This window comes from Xiphophorus maculatus, chromosome 12 (assembly GCF_002775205.1).
Source record: "Xiphophorus maculatus strain JP 163 A chromosome 12, X_maculatus-5.0-male, whole genome shotgun sequence".
NCBI lineage: Eukaryota > Metazoa > Chordata > Actinopteri > Cyprinodontiformes > Poeciliidae > Xiphophorus > Xiphophorus maculatus.
In genome coordinates this window covers 727,170-749,749 of record NC_036454.1, presented here as the reverse complement: position 1 = coordinate 749,749, position 22,580 = coordinate 727,170, and the positions used below count along the sequence as shown (strand labels likewise).

The following is a 22,580-nucleotide window of genomic DNA, read 5'->3' as shown; positions in this document are numbered from 1 at the left end:
CAGTTCTAGCTTCATTTTGCTTCACAGCTGTTCAGTCCCAATCCCTTGAGTTTCCTCCCCATGTGGATGTGGAAATGCTCAACAGCCCTGAGATCTGCTGTTGTTTTCTTCAGGCAATAATTTTCATATCAATTTCACAAAAATGAGCCACTGTTTTATTGGTCTATCACATAAAATCCAACACTGACATTCATGGTTATCAGTGGACTGTATTAAAGATCCAGAATGATATCACAAGCAAAGACCTCTTTTCTATTAATTTTCTTAAAAACTTTTACTTATTCAAAGTTAACTCCTGAAATAATGTATCATTGCTAAGATACTGCTCATATCTAAGACTAAGACTATCGTTTCCTTTCTTTAGACACAAAAATCAGCTTTCTACCATGTGCTACATGTAGAAAGCTGACTTCTGCTCAGCTCCTGATAGAAAACTGAGGTGAAGAGAGTGGAACATCCACATTGTGAAAAGAGGAATAATTGAAGATCCAGTTCTTTAGATGATACAACCTGCAGAAGACTTTTCTATTGGTTCTGAGTATGGCCTGCTTCCCAACATTGACATTACCAGGAGCACCACAACCGACATGAAAAGACTCGAAGCACTAAGGACTTAATGATTAAAAGATTTGCATTTTATTTAAAATTAAACATTTCTAGCTTTGATATGTTTCAGCTTGGTCAATTGGTTTTCCTAAGTTATATAAGTGAGAGAAACTAATATATGCATTTGTTTTTAATAGAGATGCTTCAGTTACAATAATAATTACACTTATTTTAACTCGGTCAATCAACATACAACAACACTGGGCAGGAAAATGGGAGCTTTGATGAAATGCTCCCATCTCCTCCCACATTCCCTAGAGATGCTGATCAGATTGATCATAACAATGACCGTACACCCTTTGTTTAACCCACAAGAGCCAGAACAGACTCTCTGCTACCAACTGTGCCACCACATTTATAGTGAAATAAAACAGTAAATCTGCCTGCATGTATGATATGCGTCAACATTTACAGTGCATTGTCTCAGGATCTTATTTATTCATATTACGTCATTTGTTAAATATTCTCATACACTTCAAATCTGTATTGAATTCCATTCTCCTCCTGAAGCTCTTTCGGGACTCCTGGGAACCTGAAGAAGAAATAAATATGATGTAATGCACAAGAGTAGAGAAAACCCTTCAATATCAGTTTTCCAACACTGTGTTATACAGCCAAAGCCTCCATGTGGGGCTGCACCATATTAGAAAATCTAATGATGCCAATAATAACGACAAACATTGCAATGATGATCTCAGTTGCAATCCATACCAAGTTTCTTTCTCATCAGTCTTCCATCAATCAGTGACCTTCAGCATTTTAGGCAAGGTCATTTGTGTCCTTAGGGAGAGGCTGTCCAATTGGCTAAATATTACATTAACAAGTAAAATGCATCTTTAACTCTTAGAATACATTAACCTACCATTTGTATTACTGTCATTATTAGGCCTGGGCAATACAGCTTAAAAAATAAAATCTAAAATTTTTTCACATCATATCTGATTTTTTTCAGTTTAATTTACAATTCAGTTTGTTTATATAGCGCCAATTCACAACAAAGTCATCTCAAGGCACTTTACAAAAAAAGTAAATTCAATTCCACATACATTCCAATTGAGCTTATTATCAATTAATTATCCAAAGTAGATTAAAAAGTTTCTGTCTTGGAGGGGGCGCTAGTGTGCTGTAATGGAGTAGACATGTTTTGCAGAGCTCCGTGTCACTGCCTTCATTTAAAACTTATTCACTGCACCAAAGATATTATTTTTTTTCACCGAGTGAGTAGCTAGCACCCGTCTCTTCAGTTTATTTTAGTTTTGGCATTTCACATCATGCCTAGGAAAGACGAAGCCCAGAAGTCGACTGCTCAGGCGGGCTCCGCTGTTAGCAACGAGACTATACTAGCCGCCGTCAATAGCCACAAAGATGATCTTTCTAAAGTCTACACACTCGTGGATACTCTCAAGAAATCACTGGAAGGACGTCTGGACTCAATTGAAGCTCGTTTAACAACCCTGCAGACAGAGCACAGTGAGGTCCGGCACCGTTTGGATGACATGGACTCGGCTCTAATCTCTACCGATGCCCGTGTTTCGGCCCTGGAGTCATCATGTAGCGAGCTAGCGGCGGCTAACGGCCTTCTTAAGAAAAAGGTTGACGACTTGGAGGGACGCTCGCGCAGACAAAACATTCGGATTGTTGGCCTCAGGGAAGGTGTAGAGGGGGCTCGACCTGCAGAATTTGTCTCAAAATTTATCTCTGAGCTGCTGGGACAGGACAGCTTTCCCAAGCCCGTTAAAATTGATAGGGCGCATCGTGCCCTGAGACCAAAGCCACTTCCTAATGAACGTCCTCGGATTATCATCGCCAGGGTCCACAATGACCGCGACGTGATGAATATTCTGCGGTTGAGTCGACAGCAAGCCCCTCTGATGTACCACGGCCAGAAAGTTTTTATATTCCCAGACTACACAGCAGAGGTTTCAGCGCAGCGCCAGGCTTTCAACACCGTGAGGAAGAGGCTGGTGGAGGCCGGAGCCACATGTTCCCTGCGTTTTCCTGCCAAGCTGCAAGTGTCTTTAAATGACACTGTGAAATCCTTCACTTCACCGACTGATGCAGAGCGGTTTGCCAATTCATTGTCTCATATTAAATGACTTTGTTAATCTTTCTGTGCTAGTTAGTCTGCTAGTTCGATTAAGCTTTGGTGCATATTAACATCTATACAATTTCTGGAGGTAAACACGGTGTGTTGTGTTTAGATTACCCACTTGTGATTTTTTTTTTTTCTCTGTTACCCGGCAGCCTCCACTCTAGATTTTGGGATATGCCGCTTTGTTCATGTTGCGGCAAGGGTGAGTTTTGGGGTTTTTGTTTCTGCATTGTTGCTGTTAAATTGCCTGTGTTTTGGTTTGTTTACCCTGTCAGCTGCTTTTTTTACGTTGTGATAAATGCAGGATAATAGCACTTTTAAGTCGAGCATGAGTCCTATTAATTTTGTTTGCTGGAACTGTAGAGGCCTTGGTAAGGCACTTAAAAGAGCGAAGGTGTTTTCACATCTGATATTATCTTTCTGCAGGAGACTCATATTCATCCAACTGAGCAGAGACAGTTGAGATCTTCATGGGTGTCTCAGGTTTACCAGGCTAATTTTTCTTCCAAGGCTAGAGGGGTTGCAATCCTTATCCGCAAGTCTATTCCATTTATTTTTAACTCCGTGTCTGCAGATCCGGGGGGGAGATATGTGCTTGTCACTGGCGAAATTAATTCCATCCCTGTTGCCCTTTTGAATATTTATGCCCCAAATTGTGACTGCCCCGACTTTTTCTGCAAGATATTTGATATTATTGCACAATTTAATAATAGGGACATGATTATAGGAGGTGACTTCAACTGTTATCTCGATCCAGTGTTGGATAGGTCCTCCAATAAGGTTGCCTCTTCTTTGAAATCAGTGTCTGTTTTAAATAACCTCATTAAGTCACTAAACTTAGTGGATATCTGGAGGCTTCAGCATCCTTCCGATCGCAAATACTCATTTTTTCCCCCCTCCCATGGTAGTTTTACCAGAATTGACCACTTTTTAATTGATTCTAAATTGATTTCACGTAGTCAGTTCTCTCTATCACGGGATCTTAATTTCAGATCACGCCCCTCTCTTACTTCAGATCCACTTTAATCTTCATGCTCCATCGTTCAACTGGAAGTTTATCCCCCCCATCAATTCGGATCAAGCACTTAAGGACTTCATTTCAGCAAAAATCTCAGATTTCCTTCTTTTTAATGACAAAGGTGATGTGTCTGATTCAGTCTTGTGGGAAACATTTAAGGTGGTTCTGAGGGGCAACATTATTTCTTATCAGTCTTCGGTCAAAAGGGCCAGATCTCAGCGTTTTGCAGATATTCAGGCTGAATTGGCTGTTTTGGAGGTCAGGTACCAGAACTCAAATGATGAAAATATACTTAATGCCATTCTGAAGATAAAATCTGAATATAACCACATGCTTGGGGAACAAGTTGGTAATTGCATTCGCAAACTTAAACAAAAGCATTTTGAACTGGCGGACAAACCTGATAGATTGCTTTCTAGACAAATAAAAGGCACACTGGCAGATAGAGCTATTCATAAAGTTACTTCTCCTTCTGGCCAACTGTTAACTGATCCTAAACTCATTAATGATGCATTTTTCAATTATTACAGTGATTTATACACCTCCAAGAGTAGTGCTACCAGCACGGATATTAAAGTCTTTCTAAACAATTTAAATGTACCTGTCCTGGATGAATCCGCCAGGGCACACCTAGACTCTAGTTTTACTATTGAAGAAATTAAATCCGCGATACACTCTTTATCTCCTGGTAAGGCTTGTGGTCCGGATGGGTTTGGAATAGATTTCTATAAATGTTATTTGGATCTGGTTGCCCCTCTTCTTCTGCATATGGTGAACTCTTCTGTGGTGGAGGGAGTGTTTCCCCAGAGTTTGTATGATGCTCATATCTGTCTTCTCCTGAAGAAGGGCAGGGATTGCTCTAATGTTGCCTCATACCGTCCTTTAAGCTTACTAAATGGTGACCAAAAAATAGTAGCCAAAGTACTAGCTACTCGTTTAAATAAATGCATAGCTCATCTGATCCATCCCAACCAGACTGGCTTTATCCCCAACAGGTATTCCTTTTCAAACACTCGTCGACTCTTAAGTGTTATGTACCAGTCCAACCTTCCTGCCTCCGCAGTTATTTCATTAGATGCTCAACAGGCATTCGACCAAATTGAATGGGACTATTTGTTTTTGGTTCTCCAAAAATTTGGCTTTGGCGATAAATTTATGACTTTACTAAAAATGCTTTACGCTCAGCCAAGATCCTCAGTTCTGACTAATCACGACAGGTCTGCTTCTTTTTTATTGCATCGCGGAACCAGACAGGGGTGTTGTCTTTCTCCGTTGCTATTTGCATTGGCCATGGAACCCCTTGCTATTTCCATCAGGAACCATCCATCGATCACTGGCATTTCAGACTATGCTACAGATAGTCCCATTGGCCTGTATGCAGACGATGTTATCCTGACCCTTTCAGACGTTACAGTCTCTCTTTCTCCACTTCTTACACTTATAAATAAATTTGGCAAGCTTTCCGGTTTTACTATTAATTGGGATAAAAGTCTTTTTATGCCTCTTTCAAATGGTCTGAACGCTGCTTTTCTTAGCAATCTGCCATTCAAAGTTTCCACTAGTCATTTCGAGTATCTGGGGATAAATATCTCAAGAGACCCTAAACTCCTTTTTAAATATATTTTTTTGGATTTAATCAACAAAATTAAATCCATGGCTGACATGTGGAGGCACCTTCCTCTTTCATTGATTGGTCGCATCAATGTTGTCAAGATGGTGCTCCTTCCGAAATTTACCTATCTTTTTCAAAATATACCCATTTATCTCACTGCTTCCTTTTTTAAGATGATAGACTCTTTTATAATCCCTTTTGTCTGGGCTGGTAAGCACCCTCGAATATCAAAGTCTCACCTACAGAAACCTACTGCGGAGGGGGGCCTAGGCCTTCCTGTTTTTCGATACTATTACTGGGCGTGTAATGCCAGATCCTGGGTTTTCTGGACTCAGTTCTGTTCGAGGGGTGAGGTGGTTGACTCGCTACTACCCAAATGGCCATTGAACGAAAACCTTGCGTTATTAGAGCTTACTTCTTCTTCCTCAGCTGCAGTATTGTTTTCCAATCCTTCTTTGTCCTTTCAGTTGCTGAAGGATAATTTTATACTAAGAAATTCACTCAGGATTCTGAAGCAGTTAAAGAATGTATTGAATCTCCCTGGCTTGTCCATCTATGCCCCGATTTGTCAGAATTCAGCATTTAAGCCAGGTAATATGGATGTAGTTTTTAAGCACTGGTTAAATAAGGGGATAGTTGCTGTTAAGGATTTATACATTAATAATCACTTTGCTTCCTTCACGCAACTACAATCAAAATTTGGTCTTCCTTCTAGCCATTTTTTCAGGTACTTGCAAGCTCGGAACTTTGTAAAACAGCACCTCCCCCACTATGAAACCTTACTGGCACAGCATAGTTTCTACGAGCTTATAAGAAAGCCCTCTACCTCTAAAAACCTAATTTCTCAGTTTGTTAATCTTTTCAGTTCATCCCCATCTACTAGGCATATAAAAGAGGCCTGGGCTTCTGATCTACTTGGTGAGATTTCGGATGAGCAATGGGATTTGTCTCTTTCAAGAATCAAGACCTGCTCCATTAACTCTAGACTGCAACTTATTCAATTCAAAGTTATCCATCGGCTGCACTTTTCTAAAACTAAACTCAATAGGCTATTCCCCTGCGTCTCACCAAAATGCGACAAATGTAAATTAGATGATGGGTCTCTGGGTCACATGTTTTGCTCCTGTCCTAAACTAATGGACTTCTGGTGCAAGATTTTTGAATTTTATAGCAATGCTTATGGCAAGCCTCTATGTCCGGATAGGCATTTGATCATTTTGGGTTGCTCTAAATCCTCTCTTGCTCTTCCCATGTCCCTACAACAGTCTCTAATGTTTGGTTTAGTGGTAGCAAAGCAGGTTATTCTACGGGAATGGAAATCCTCTACCCCGCCTTGTTTTAAGAAATGGCTTAATGATATGGTGTCCTGTATCTATCTTGAGGAGATTCGATACTCTTTGTCTGACAATCATCAGAAGTTCCTGGATGTGTGGGGTCCTTTCAATAGATACATACAAAATAATAGGCTAAAATAACTGTCGTTTACATCTGGACCTGTATTTTCTAATAATTTATTTTACTCATTTACCGTTTCGTCATGTTTATTGTGATTATAACTTGTGCTCATCTTTTCTTGTTATTCCATATTCCATGGTGGGCTGTTTGTTTCAATGTCCTCAGAAATGTCTCTTACTCTCTTGGACTCTGTCTCATGCTCGATAACACTCTACAATCTGACGTGCATTTTATCCTCTTATCAGACCCTTTGTTAGCTGACAGTGTTTTGATTGTTCTGTTCTGTGGGTTTTTGTTTTGATGATTCTGGTTAGTTTTTTTTTTTTTTATCCTTGTTGTTTTGTCCTCTAATTTGCCTGTTTATTCTTGAAAATCATAAATAAATATATATATATAAAAAAAAAAGTTTCTGTCTAAGGAAAGCCAACAGATAGCATCATCGACTAGCAGCATTCACTCCTCCTGGATGAACATGTAGCACTTGTGTTGTGTTATTCACTTTACAGCAATCATTGTAAAGTCAACAATTACAAACGACAAAACTTAATTTTATCTAATTCATCTACAAATTATGGATCTGGTCAGCTGGTCTCTCAATGTAATTGATCAAATTTTCTCAACGAGAAGACTGGACAAAGGAGAGCCCGCGTGTCCTGCTGGAACTCACCCAGCGGGATACATTTTGGACTCTTGGGATGTCTACAAAATTTTTTGTCTGTCCAGGTTACACCTGGAAGACGTGGAGAATCTGTGTTTATTTCATGACAACGGGATTTCTGCTGGCAGATACCTGGCATATCGACAAATTCAGAAGACGTCGGCAGCTGTTTCGACACTAGTCAAGCTGCCTGATCAGTGTGATGGATTGGGCCTTCTGGTGAACATTGTGAATGCTGTGGGACCACAGCAAACCGGATGCAATTCTTGCTGAGATTTGCAGCCCGGCCGGAGGTACTGGAGCTCACCAGTGGGTTGGAATTGATCTGGGAGAATTTGCAAGTCCGGCCCGGCGGGAAAGGCCATTTTAATCGGAATGATTGGAATTAATAAAGATGCACCGGGAGAGTTTAGGACAGATTGAAAATCTGTCCGAACTAAAGAATATTCTTATCTCAATTATCTTATCTCCCCTGTGTCTGCCTCCGCTGGCTGGCTATCTCTAATCTCCCAGAGGATATGTAAACAAGCCGCTCTTTCCCATCTCCTACCCCCTGAAGGACTTGCTCTGAGATAATATCACCTTTATCAGAAACTGTTTGCATGGGAGAGCAGGCTCTAATGGAATTCACAGTCAAACTGCATGTACATCCTCATGGTTACAGATACACACTCCCTGACTTCACTGCCTTCGCTGGCTCATGTCTTTATTGTGTATTATCTGAATGTTGCTACACGTGCTATTTTTCTTAATGTGTCATTTCTTTGCCCTGTCTGTCTAGTTTATTATTATTTTTAGAAATTGTGGAGTAATCATTGCTTTAGACCAATACATTGCTTTATACTTTTTAAGATTATAGAAGAAAAACTCCTATTAATTTATCCAGAGAAACTGCTTCTACTTTATAAATTAGGGTTAGAGTTATAAATTATGGCATACTTATTCTTGCCTAGCAACCCAGAAGAGGAGCATCTAGTTTATATACTTTATAAACTGTGGAGTACTTATTACTTTAACTCATGTAAATAACTTTGAATTGCCTTGTTGCTGAAAATGTGTAATATAGATAAAATTACCTTAACTTTTATGTCAATCTCAATTTTATTTAAAAAGCATTTTAAAAACAGATATTAACTACACCAAAGTGCTGTACAGTATTCATAAAACGCAGACAAAACACATAAGAATAAAACACAAATTAAAACAGACAAGGCAAGTAAATTACAATGTCAGGTCTTATGGAAAAGCTAAAGAATAAAAATAAGTTTTAAGGAGTGATTTAAAGTGTTCCAGACTGTGGGCAGATCTAATGTTAAAAGGCAAGTTGTTCCACAGACTAGGAGCAGTGCCTGGTCTCCTCTTCTTTTCAGTCTGGTTCTGGGAATATGTAAGAGAAATTTATCATTTGATCAATGGGTTCTAGAAATGAAATGGTTATGAAGAAGGTCTTAAAGATAAGCTGGGGCTAAGCCATCTAAAGCGTTAAAAACCAATTAACGCTTTAGATCAATCAATCCGATAAACTGGCAGCCAATGAAGAGAAGCCAATACTGGTGTTATGTGCTCTCATTTCCAGGGTCCAGTTAAGAGTCTAGCTGCGGAATTTTGAGTCATCTGGAGACACTGTAAAGAAGATTGGTCCATATTTTTATAAAATGAGTTGCAATAGTCTAAACGTGTAGTGATGAAGGCATGGATAAGCTTCTCAAAGTCTTTAACCCTCTATGGCATGACTTTTTATTTTTGTGGGGAAGAAATATTTTCCTGCATTCTTTGGGAGCTTGGTGGTCCCTAATTACATGTCAATCATAAAATCGGACTCTGACACCTCCTGGAACCAGATTTGGGTTTGTTGCCTCAGGGTAACATTGGTCTAGAACACCAAGATTGTCTACACTGATTATGAGAAATGAAATACAAATCAAACAAAAACTATATTCATAAAAGAACTATTTTTTGGACAAAAATATGTCAAAAATCATGCCCCCCAAAAAATAAAATAAAGGAGCAATGTGAGGTACAGCTATGTGGTTTGTTGCCTGAGGGCAACGCCATGCCATAGAGGGTTAAGACAGAAGCTAGAAGGCGCAAATGAAAAAAGCTTGATTTCACAACAGAGCTCACCTGCTTATCCAATTTAAGACAACTGTCAAAAATGACACCAAGATTCCTAAGAGAAGATTGATAAAAAGTAACAGAGGAACCAAGAATTTTATCAATCATCTCTTCTGGGAGTTGACCTGAATTCAAAGTCCAAATAAACATAAGCTGTCAAACATGCCTGGAAACCAAGATAAAAGGCCCTGAGTGAGCAGATATCACTGAACAATGGAAACCCCGGGTGCGCAATGGTGAAAAAAAAAAAATTCCAGATATCCAAAAGTGACATTTTATACAGCAAATTCAAATAATCGATAAAATTGTTTTATTGCCCAGTCCTAATTATTATTAATGAAGTCCAAACAAGCCTCTAAGATATCAATATTGTGGTGATGATATATTGTTGGCCCTGCTGCTCATATGATGGACCAGTTTGTTCCCAAATACAGGCTCCTAATATCAGGCTCCTACCATTTAACACCTGACCTCATGCTCTAATTTGCCGTCATATTCACCTCCACCTCTCACATGATCAGCCAGTTCCACTAGAGATGCATCAATATGAACATTTAGTTTGAGATTGCTATCCAATATTAATGTTGCTGTTATGGCCAATAATCAATATTAACTGATGATAGATAGCCTTTCAATATCTGTCACATGACTAAACAAATACCACATGGCCGACCCCTTCCACTTCCTCTGCAGACACAAATGACAACAGGATGGAAATAAATATTGATTATTAATAATGGCGCAGTTTTACAAATCGGAACAAAAAATCCTGGCACTTTCATCAATATTATCTGCCCCAGGCTTAAGGAAACTAAGTGGCTGATAAAGGCCCCAGGGCCACTAGGGGAGAAGGACCTCGCTGCAGCAAACAGAAACGGGCAGGGACGGACCACAGTCAGTCTCATACCTTATTTGGAAATGGGACCATTGCTCTCCAGAAGTGATGGGGGCGCTATTTCCTATATTATCCGGAGTCTCCCATTTTTATTTTCTTTTGAAATCTGATATATTTTCACTTTTAGGAAGGATTTCTACTCTCAGCATGTATTTGAACTTCTCTCTTTTATTTACTTCAGCGCAGTTCATAGTTTTTAACTAATTCTGTAGCCCAACTACTGCCTCTAGTGGCGTGGGGGTGGTAACACAACTAATTTAACTACATTACTAAATCAGAATACCACAAATTCTTAATTATTTATTATTAATTTTGGCATTTCTGGCACCGTTAAAGATAAATTATCTCATAAAACACCATATTTTTTCATTTCCTTAAGGATGTAGAGCTAATTAAATGACATAAACAATACTTTTATACAATATAAATTATATCTACAGTACAGACCAAAAGTTTGGACACACCTTTTAATTCAATGGGTTTCCTTTATTTTCATCACTATTGACATTGTAGATTCACACTGAAGGCATCAAAACTATGAATAACACATGTGGAAATATGCACTAAACAAAAAAGTGTAAAACAACTGAAAATAGCCCTTATATTCTAGTTTCTTCAAAGTAGCAACCTTTTGCTGTGATTACTGCTTTGCACACACTCTGCATTTTCTTGATGAGCTTCAAGAGGTCGTCACCTGAAATGGTTTTCACTTCATAGGTCAACCTGCCCTGTCAGGTTAATAAGTGGGATTTCTTGCCTTATATATAGTCATGAAAATAAAGAAAACCCATTGAATTAGAAGGTGGGTCCAAACTTTTGGTCTGTACTGTATATATATCCATCAATTATTATAGGAACAAAAGAAATAAGGAGACATGAAATACAACATGATCGACTATGATAAAAAATCCATTTGCAATATATATATATAAGAAATCCAATAGAACAATAGTCAATAAACAAATGAATTAGGTACAGAAGAATAATAAATCAGGTCGTTACAACCAGGGTTGTTAAGCAGATACAAGCAAAAATTTATATTTTTGTTTTTACGGAGCCATGTATATTATTCTGAGAGACTTTTTGTTGGTACAGTCTTATATATAGGACAAAATAAGATGAAACTATTTAGTCTATCAACGTGGTAATTTTCCTTCAACTCTAAAACAACAAATCATATTCATAGAATCACATTATCAACAATTTGTGAATAGAGCAAAACACTTAGCCATAGGTAAATGCTATCATTTAGTTTGGTTAAGAATAATTATTGCACCATCAATAAATGACTTTTAATAGATGTTCTTAGTTGCCAGAGGAACACTGTAACACCTTCATGAGCTCAGAGGCTCAAACTGGCAAAAAACAAGATGGAGGTTACACAACCTCAAGTTGGGTAACCCCAAGATCACTAGATCAAGTTTAACAGTTCTTAAAAGAAACAGGGTTTTTAGCAAAGTTGAGCTGACTGTCCAGGAATGGCACAAGGAATTTAAAAATTGCCACAGTTTCAATTTATATTTTACGGTTCCAGTAAAGCCAGAATTAATAATAAATAATAAAGACTTTGTGGTATTCTGATTTAGTAATGTAATTAAATTAGTTGTGTTACCACCCACACGCCACTAGAGGCAGTAGAAGGGGCCAAAAAGATGCAACTAAGGAGCAGATTTAGAAGTACACAGAAAGCTACAGAATTAGTTAAAAACTGTGAGCTGCGCTGAAGTAAATAAAAGAGAGAAGTTCAAATACATGCTGAGAGTGGAAATCCTTCCTAAAAGTGAAAATATATCAGATTTCAAAAGAAAATAAAAGAACAGAAAAAACTAGAAAATTTCTGAAGAAATTTAGCCGGGGCCTGCCAAGGCGTGCCCGTCGGTTTGGGCCCGGCGTTGTCATGCTACAAATTAGCATCGATGCTAAAGAACGCCGCAACGTAATCAATAGCATGTGGAGAATCACAAGAACGTTAAGTAAGGTGGACGTGCACCATTCAGTATGATTTAAAATTTTGTCAAGGCTTTTATTTTGGAAGTTTGGTTAAACTTCATTTCAAAGGGCCAAACTAATCCCATGCGTAATAGTCCTTGGGTTAAAATAGTTATATAATGCTCAAAACACAAGTAGTTGATGTAAAAATATTAAAGGCTTTCATTTTGAAATGTTTGTTAAGCTTCATTTTAAAGCGCCAAACTAATCCTATGTTTATCAGTGCTTTGGATAAAAAAATCACATAATGCCCAAAAGAGCAAATACCTGATGTAAAATTGTCAAGGCTTTTAATTTGAAATTTTCAGTATGCTTCATTTCAAAGGGCCAAACTAATACCATGTGTAACAGTGCTTTGGATGAAAAAGTCAAATAAAGCCAAAAAGAGCAATTACATGATGTAAAAATATTCAAGGCTTTTATTTTGGAATTTTTGTTAAACTTCATTTCAAAGGGCCAACCTAATCCCATATGTAATAGTCATTGGGTTAAATCAGTTATATAATGCTGAAAACGCAAGTAGTTGATGTAAAAATATTAAAGGCTTTTATTTTGGAATTTTTGTTAAACTTCATTTCAAAGGGCCAACCTAATCCCATGAATAACAGTCATTGGATAAAATCAGTTATATAGTGCTCAAAACAGCAATAATCTCATGTAAAAATTCTCAAGGCTTTTATTTTGAAATTTTCAGTATGCTTCATTTCAAAGGGCCAAAGTAATACCATGTGTAACAGTGCTTTGGATGAAAAAGTCAAATAAAGCCAAAAAGAGCAATTACGTCATGTAAAAATATTCAAGGCTTTTATTTTGGAATTTTTGTTAAACTTCATTTCAAAGGTCCAAACTAATCCCATGTATAACAGTCATTGGGTTAAATCAGTTATATATTGCTCAACAGAGCAAATATCTGATTTAAAAATATTCAAGGCTTTTATTTTGAAATTATTATTATTATGCGTCATTTTAAAGTTCCAAACTAATCCCATGTGTAACAGTTACTGAGTTAAATCAGTTATATACAGCCCATAGCAGCAAGTAGTTCTAAAGGCCAGTTCAGTCCTGATCTGTTTCAACTGAGCGTTCCACTATAGTTAGAACTACAGTGATGCGTATTTGTAGTCCTAATCAGCAGCCAATAGCCTCTTGAGTTCCGTTGCTATGTTAAATAAGTTTCACACCAAGGTGCGAACTGTTAGTGAAAGAGCCTGAGAGCCTCAGAAAATCTTGTGGCATGACTTTGCTCTGAAGCACCGTGACAGAAAACCGTATGGTCTAGATAAATTTTGAAAACATTTTACCGGAGCAGACATGCGTATCAATGTCAGGACCGATTTTGATACCAATCGTGCGATATTTGTGGGCGTGATGGCGATTTCAAAAATGATTTGGGGTGAAAAAGTTGTCTTCATTTCTCACTCTAATCAGCCAGAGACGCACTCTAATTTTAGGAAAAATGAGAAACTTTGGGTCGCTTAGAGACAAATTGTGGACAAACCGTAATTGGTATCGACGAGCCGTCTTCACTTTCGAAGAGATCACAGACATATCTACAAAATGAAATTTGAATGGCATTTCTACGTGAATTCGTGACGACACAGAAAATCCTCAAAAATAGGGTATTTGAAGGATTTTTCCCATTGACTTATAATGGGTTTTTTTTCGTAGTTTTTTGCGAATTATGTCGCCACGTTAAGCCCGAATCCCACCAAAAGTAATAGCTCCAATGGCGTGAATTTTCTGCACGTTTTGATACCTCATTTGTAGGTGTGCACGCAGCGGTATGAGCCGCATTAACGGTTACGGATGAAAAATAAAGAATTGGGAGAATAGCAATAGGTTCCTGCCATTGCTTTGCATGGCAGGCCCCAAAAAGGTGTGATGAAGATGAAGGTATGTTTTCATGTCTCTTGCTAATGTAATGTTTACCAAAAAGATTTGTGGAGCTGCTAATATAAAACTAGAAAATTTCGGAAGAAATTTAGCCGGGGCCTGCCAAGGCGTGCCCGTCGGTTTGGGCCCGCCGTTGTCATGCTACAAATTGGCATCGATGCTAAAGAACGCTGCAACGTAATCAATAGCATGTGGAGAATCACAAGAACGTTAAGTAAGGTGGACGTGCACCATTCAGTATGATTGAAAATGTTGTCAAGGCTTTTATTTTGGAAGTTTTGTTAAACTTCATTTCAAAGGGTCAAACTAATCCCATGCGTAATAGTCCTTGGGTTAAAATAGTTATATAATGCTCAAAACACAAGTAGTTGATGTAAAAATATTAAAGGCTTTTATTTTGAAATGTTTGTTAAGCTTCATTTCAAAGCGCCAAACTAATCCTATGTTTATCAGTGCTTTGGATGAAAAAGTCAAATAAAGCCAAAAAGAGCAATTACGTCATGTAAAAATATTCAAGGCTTTTATTTTGAAATTTGCAGGATGCTTCATTTCAAAGGGCCAAACTAATACCATGTGTAACAGTGCTTTGGATGAAAAAGTCAAATAAAGTCAAAAAGAGCAATTACATGATGTAAAAATATTCAAGGCTTTTATTTTGAAATTTTTGTTAAGCTTCATTTCAAAAGGCCAAACTAATACTATGTGTAACAGTGCTTTGGATGAAAAAGTCAAATAAAGGCAAAAAGAGCAATTATGTCATGTAAAAATATTCAAGGCTTTTATTTTGGAATTTTTGTTAAACTTCATTTCAAAGGGCCAAACTAATCCCATGTATAACAGTCATTGGGTTAAATCAGTTAGTTATATATTGCCCAACAGAGCAAATATCTGATTTAAAAATATTCAAGGCTTTTATTTTGAAATTATTATTATGCTTAATTTTAAAGTTCCAAACTAATCCCATGTGTAACAGTTACTGAGTTAAATCAGTTATATACAGCCCATAGCAGCAAGTAGTTCTAAAGGCCAGTTCAGTCCTGATCTGTTTCAACTGAGGGTTCCACTATAGTTAGAACTACAGTGATGCGTATTTGTAGTCCTAATCAGCAGCCAATAGCCTCTTGAGTTCCGTTGCTATGTTAAATAAGTTTCTCACCAAGGTGTGAACTGTTAGTGACAGAGCCTGAGACAGCCTAGAAAATCCTGTCGCATGACTTTGCTCTGAAGCACCGTGACAGAAAACCGTACGGTCTAGATAAATTTCGAAAACATTTTACCGGAGCAGACATGCGTATCAATGTGAGGACCGATTTTGATACCAATCGTGCGATATTTGTGGGCGTGATGGCGATTTCAAAATTATTTTGGGCTCAAAAAACCTGTTCATTTCTCACTCTAGCCGAGATCGGCTCTCACTCTAATTTTCGGAAAAATGAGAAACTTTGGGTCGCTTAGAGACAAATTGTGGACAAACCGTAACTGGTATCGACGAGCCGTCTTCACTTTCGAAGAGATCACAGACGTATCTACAAAATGAAATTTGAATGGCATTTCTAGGTGAATTTGTGACGACACAGAAAATCCTCAAAAATAGGGTATTTCTAGGATTTTTCCCATTGACTTATAATGGGGTTTTTTTCGTAGTTTTTTGCGAATTATGTCGCCACGTTAAGCCCAAATCCCACCAAAAGTAATAGCTCCAATGGCGTGAATTTTCTGCACGTTTTGATACCTCATTTGTAGGTGTGCACCCAGCGGTATGAGCCGCATTAACGGTTACGGATGAAAAATAAAGAATTGGGAGAATAGCAATAGGTTCCTGCCATTGCTTTGCATGGCAGGCCCCAATTAGCATCATAGTGACCTTCAACAGTCCAGTTCAACAGCCAAAACGTTTACAGTAGAATGTCTGCATTTGTGTGAAACTGAGTTTTAACCTTAAATGGGCTGATTCTCCTGGTTGGTCCTATATGTTTGAGGTTTTTTGGCTTCAAAACAGTATGTTTATAGCAGGTGTGCAAATGATCTAATTGTCTAACTGTTGATTGCAGCAGTCCACATTATTAGCAGAAATAGTGGGCCCCAAAAACAGATTTTGTTTATGGCCCCATGGAGGCTTGAGTGGGCCCTGCTAACAGCCTCTGGTCTCATTTCACTCTGTTGCACCCATAATTATAATCTCTGCCTAGTTCACAGGATTACACACACTGTGCATTAGACATTCAACTCCATTCCTACTAAAAATCAGCTGAAAACAATCCTTAACCTTTAATTAACCTTTAACTCTACATTAATTAAAGGGATGTTTCACACTCAAATACATTTTACCAGAGATTATGATGCCCTTACTCTGGCAGCAGTTGATATTTTTCTGGGACGATTTCAGGAAGGAAAGTGTCACAGTCAAACTGCTGCAGGACTTGTGTGACAAACAGCCTCCTGGTTCCCGGGCTTTCCATCAACTCCTGTGCAGCCCAAAACAAAACAAAAAGTGAGAGTTGTAGGTAGCTGCAGTTACTTTGCTTCATAAAAAAAAAATTAACTGAAGCAGTAAGCAGAAGGGCAATTAAAGTAAGCAAAAATGTGTAGTTTACTCAGGTCACATGTTCTACCTCGGGGTGGGATTTAAGACACAACAGAAAAAAATAATGACCTTGTATAGAGAGCTTCCTCCTATAACCCAGACCTGGTCAGCTTGTTCTGCCAGTTCTGTGTCAACTAGTGTTAGAGCTGAGCTGAAGTCTGACGCCAGGTAGTGTGCGCCTGCAGGTGGCACCCTAGAGCAAATTAGATCAGATAAGGTTTGCTTTAACATTGCAGGTCACTTGGCATCAAGGTAGATTGAATCAATCCAGTATATACACACATACATATATACACGTGTACATACATACACACACATATACATGCGTACATACACACATACATACATACACACACACACATATTCTTTTTATCCTAATTATTTAGACATTTCTATGGAACTACGATCCTTTTAAATTTTCTATCTGTTCCTGTTTCAGCTCTTTAGGTTCAGGTTCCTGGTTCCCACTTAGTTACACAATCAATCAATCAAATTTTATTTGTATAGCACATTTCAGCAGCAAGGCATTTCAAAGTGCTTTACATCATAACAAACACAAAAACACAATTTCATGCAACATAGACTCAACAATCAAAACATTACATTAAGTCAAGTACCACTGTTAAATTTGTAATTGATTACATTTCAAATAAAACTCTAAACAGGTGGGTTTTTAGTAGAGATTTAAAGGAAGTAAGTGCTTCTACTGTTTCACAGTTTTCTGGAAGTTTGTTCCAGATTTGTGATGCATAGAAGCTGAATGCTGCTTCTCCATGTTTGGTTCTGGTTCTGTGGATGCAAAGCAGAAAAAGAACCAGAAGACCTGAGATGTTTGAAAGGTTGATACAACAACAGCAGATCTTTAATATATTGTGGTGCTAAACCATTCAGTGATTTATAAACTAACAACAGTATTTTATAGTTTATTCTCTGAGCTACAAGGAGCCAGTGGAGGCTCCACTTTAAAACTGGTGTTATGTGCTCTATCTTCCTGGTTTTAGTCAGAATGCAAGGTTTGTTTGTTTAACAAAATCACTTCACTGTTTGTTGCGACTTAATATACTTTTCTTCATAAACATAACCTGGTTTTAATTAAGCTCATTATGCGAAAAAGACTTTGATATTGTGAGCTTGTTATAACTCATCATTGTTTTTATCTTCAACATATTTTTGCAGTCTAAGCAAATTAAGATGAAAGAGGAAGCCAGTGAACAAGAATTAGAAAACCTAACGACTTTCCTGTCTCAGAAGAGGCTCTGGCTCCACCAGATCACCAACCAGTTCTGAGGATGAACCTCCACATCGTCTTCCTGGTGGAAGGCTCTTTGTTTTTTTACACTGAGCAGCTGGCCACATTTTTAACAGCAAAAACTGGTATGTAACCAACACTAAGTTCTTAAATAAACATGATTTGATTAAAGAGCAATTGGACAGAATTTATTCCCCTTGTTAATTTACCATTTCTCTTTCATACATTATATTCATTGTTATCTTTCAGGGCCCTGTGATGGACTGGTGACCTGTCCAGGGTGAACCCCGCCTCTCATCTGATGACTGCTAGAGACGGGCACCACCAGCCCCCCTCACCACCATTCAAGGATCAACGTGTTCAGATCATGGACGGAAAGATTTTAAGGTAGTTTGTCTCCCTTAAATCCACACTTAAAACAACTTCATAGTTAATGCCAGCATCAGCTGATTTTACGATATTGCTGAGTATTTTTTCTACTTCTAACATAAACAGGCAAAGAAGTCACCCAGAAATGTTTTTCCACCCCAGGCATCTGGTCCCAATCATTACCAGTTCTGATGATGCCACATACATAGTGAGTCCACAACGTCTAAAAATTGTAGGTCTTGTGTTTTTCTTTGCCATTTTTCTGTACTCTTTAAAATACAAGTGCTTTCTCTGTTTAATTGCTCTATTGTACTTTTTTGTAGGTTTCTGTAAAGTGCAGTGGTCCAGTGAATGGGAATGTTCTGCTGATCCTCACTGTTCTTAGGAAGGAGAAATGTCAGTTTGTCTGGAGTAATACTGGAATACTGTGACATTAAATTAAAACAATATTCCTTGGTGAAACATTTTCACATTTCCTCTAAAGTGTATCTGTTGTTTTATTGTGCTAATTTTCATAACCATGTTGTCTATAAACTTTGACTATATTGACAGTTTGTACAATTCTGTGATAGTATATTGTCAATGTACTCTTGAAAAATGTCAATATATTGAATACACAACGTAAGGTTTTCAGCTGTGGAGTGTGTTATAGTTGATCCTTCTGTGTTCTTTTAGCCTAATATGTTTGCAGTACTGTAGTGTGTATTAAGCATGTAATGTACAAAGTGGCCATAATAAAAGATATTGATAAGTAACCGAGAAGTGTACTTCATTAGCAATTATAATAAACCAATAGTGTAATTGTAGCATACTGTAATCACACTACTAATATATAAAATATGTAATGCCAATATACTGAAAATACATTCTAAATATATTTTAAATGTAATTCAATCACTAAAATAGTACACTCAAAATATACTAATCAAGCATGTTTATATTACATAAAAAGCAAAATACTTAAAGTATACTAAATTTAACTTAAATTATTTCCAAAAAAGTATATGAAAGTACACTTAGTACACTTTAAATTGTGCTTTAATACAATTTATATACTATTAAAATACACCAAGTACAAAAGTTGTTGTTCCAAAATGTCACATTTTAAGTTAACTAATCCTAAGTGAACATAAAGTATACTCATGATTAGTCTGACTTAAAGTATACTAAAATTGAACATACTTATTATATTTATTTTTCACCAGGGGGGTGTCCGACTGAATAAAACTTACTTTTTTAAAAATTATTTTGTATTCAAAACAGCAGAGTGAAATATAAACTACATATAGAAAACTGAAACAAATGTCAAGGAGGAGTTCCTGAACGGTGGGTCACGTGCACTCGGTGTTTGTGTGCGTCATACTTGTACTCCCTGCTGAGGACGATGTTGATCCTGCCTTTCAGTGGCCTGTTCTTCTCTGGGATTGAGAACCAGGTCTTCCTGCCCATGACCACCACATTCTTCCTGCCTACCGGAGCAGTTTCAGTCGCTTACTAATACAACTGATTAACAATCTCTCTGTGTGCTCATCACACAGAGAAATTGATTATTTAAGAAGCAACAATTAAATCAGCAGCTCCTCCATAAGGCATGTTTATGGAGGCTCTGCCATCTAGAAGGATGAAGTTACCTGCTATTGACGGTGTGGCTGTCATCTTTCGGAAATGAGCGAATTCGTTGCTGAAAATTTGAAAATACAAATTACTTTATTGATCCCAACGGGAAATTGAATGAATCAACGAAGGGGTTCAGCACTTTGACAGCTTAATTCCTTCCTGAGCTGCCATGGTAACTGACCTGAGTCGAATAGGATGCCAGGGCAGATTCCCATCTTTCCCAATGCCCAGGTTGGGGCACACCGCCACAATTCCGTTCAGGACCCGCGACATGGAGAATGTAGTCTGACTCTTCTCAAAACTGCTGACAGCCAGCGTTTCCCGCCAACACAACATAACCGGAAATTACGATCTTGTTTTCTGGATTACTATTTCCGCATATTTTATCTACTGCCCCCCTGTGTACATAGGTGGTATTGATTGAATTTAAACAACTATTCTGTACCCTTAAATCAAGATCTTAAAAAGGACATTTTCTAGTTTTCCAAAGATATTGACAAAATTATATTTTACAAGGTTTAGGCATAAGACAAAGTGAGGATAGAAAGTGGTTCAGAAGTCACTTCTACAAGTGCTAAATGTGGCAGTATGAAACTCGAGCAAAAAACTTTTTGTTGTTATTGACTTGCAGAATTAATTCCTCCTGCAGTGACAACTGCTTGCATTGTGTTGTTGACTTTACAGCAATCCCTCATACAGAGCACGAATGTAGCAACAGTGGGGAGGAAAAACTCCCCTTTAACAGGAAGAAACCTCCAGCAGTACCAGAACCTGACTCAATACAAGTGGCCATCTGTCATGACCAACTTAATTGGTGGCAGCATTATCTCAGCTGATGTCCTCCTCCAGGAAGGAGTCAAACAGTATACCACACAAAATGTCGCTTCTATGGAGAGGAGCTATAAAAGGAGAGAAGATGTAGACTGACATTAAGGTCTTTGGGGGAAAGGTGTGGTTTTGTGAACCATTTGTTTTCACAAAACCACACCTTTCCCCCAAAAACCATAATGTCAATACAGACTGGCTGATAGTTAGTTAACATTGGAATTTAAAGCTAGTGATGGTTCTGGCAACACCGATGCGTCGGCGCATGCATCAAGCCCAAACTCGTGTCGGTGCGCGTATTGATTTCAGCAAGTCACGTGACCGATACAGAAACTGTTTTGAAATGACGCTGACGCGCCAAACTGTGTTTATAAGGAAGCGAATCTGTAGACGGGATGCATTTGCCAAAAAGATTCTTAATCTTTTACTGTACGGCGTCAACTATGGAGCCTGAAGGCAAACGAAAGTTTTCCGCAGTGTGGGACCATTTTGATCTGATCTTACATCGGAAAACAAGGTATTTGTTTTCATTTCGTTGTTTCATCCGGTTCTTTTCAGTATGTACTTGATCTATCTGAATCCAAATTCAGCTGAAATTGAGTTTTACTTTACTTTCATATTATGTTCTGCAGGTTAAGTGTCGCATATGTTTGACAGAAATGTCTTATTTAAATAAATTCACCTCCTCAATGCTGAGGCATTATAGGGCCAGGCATCAGAATGAAGTCGCAGATACAACTAGGATAAATTCAGGTACAACAGCCATTCTACAAATTACTCAGTTGCTTTTTACAAATTATTTCATATAAATGTATTGTTTACTTAATTTTTTTCTACAGCAGGAGAAGATGTGTCAAAAAAAACGTAACAGACTAGATTTCAAAATGTTTGAAAAACGTATTTTTTTTGAATGAAAATTTGTTAAAAAACCCCAAAAAGAGTCCACAAGCATCCTCATTCCAAACATGTTCACTTTCATTTTCATCACTTGGTACATGTTCACTTTATTTATTGACTGTATCGAAGAATATAAAATATATATTTAATTTAACTGAAGATATGAAATAATACAATATATAATATACAATAAAATACAATGACTTAAATCTTAATGTATAGACTAGGTCATTAAATCAGTCTGTGAACTACGTTGCCTGTAGAGATTTTTAATGTCTAGCATTTGTCAGTATTTAGTAACACAGCATCGACACAGTATCAATACAGTTTTGCTTTGGGTCGAAATGATACATGACACCTCATTTACCCATCACTATTTAAAGCTAATGACATCCACCTACAGCAGGGGTGTTCAAGTCCAGTCCTCGAGAGCTACCCTCCTGCAACTTTTAGATTCATCCTCACTGCAACAGACCGGGATCAAATGGATGAATTCCCTCACCATCAGTCATTCAGCTCTGAACAGGCCTAACGAGCCATTTCACTCAGGTGTGTTGGAGCAGGGTGCATCTCAAAGATGCAGGATGGTAGCTCTTGAGAACTGGACTTGAGTACCTCTGATCTACAGGTACATCTTCAAAAATATATATATATATGTACATATATAAAGAATGTCACAAAGTTCAATGTTTTTTGTCACTCATGT

The 22,580-nt window shown here is 37.8% G+C and overlaps 1 protein-coding gene and 1 long non-coding RNA gene across 3 annotated transcripts; one reads left to right on the top strand and one right to left on the bottom strand.

Moving 5' to 3' along the window:
* Positions 1–613: 613 nt before the first annotated feature.
* dhfr (dihydrofolate reductase) lies at positions 614–20,505 on the bottom strand. Of its 2 annotated transcripts, none has more exons than XM_023344084.1 (6): positions 20,334–20,505; positions 20,167–20,216; positions 19,899–20,004; positions 16,987–17,110; positions 16,683–16,798; positions 614–1,138 (listed from the first exon to the last, which is right to left on the bottom strand). In XM_023344084.1, the coding sequence occupies exons 1-6, from the start codon at positions 20,486–20,488 to the stop codon at positions 1,063–1,065; spliced, it is 627 nt and encodes a 208-aa protein (XP_023199852.1). In that variant the 5' UTR covers positions 20,489–20,505; the 3' UTR covers positions 614–1,062. The 2 variants fall into 2 exon arrangements, with proteins under 2 accessions (XP_023199852.1, XP_023199853.1); XM_023344085.1 differs by having other exon boundaries at positions 1,055–1,138; positions 16,662–16,798.
* LOC111610338 lies at positions 17,806–18,984 on the top strand. The gene is made up of 4 exons (XR_002753607.1): positions 17,806–18,291; positions 18,416–18,553; positions 18,662–18,743; positions 18,859–18,984. It is a non-coding gene; the product is annotated as an uncharacterized LOC111610338 (long non-coding RNA).
* Positions 20,506–22,580: the final 2,075 nt, after the last annotated feature.

What these genes read in the sequence shown, in the direction of transcription:
- dhfr (XM_023344084.1), bottom strand. Translation starts at nt 20,488, where the DNA reads ATGTTGTGTTGGCGGGAAACGCTGGCTGTCAGCAGTTTTGAGAAGAGT. An exon ending in AGCCACACCGTCAATAGCAG is followed by an intron (nt 20,005 to 20,166) that starts GTAACTTCATCC and finishes CTGCTCCGGTAG; the next exon opens with GCAGGAAGAATGTGGTGGTC. An exon ending in AAATATCAACTGCTGCCAGA is followed by an intron (nt 1,139 to 16,682) that starts GTAAGGGCATCA and finishes TTTCTTCTTCAG; the next exon opens with GTTCCCAGGAGTCCCGAAAG.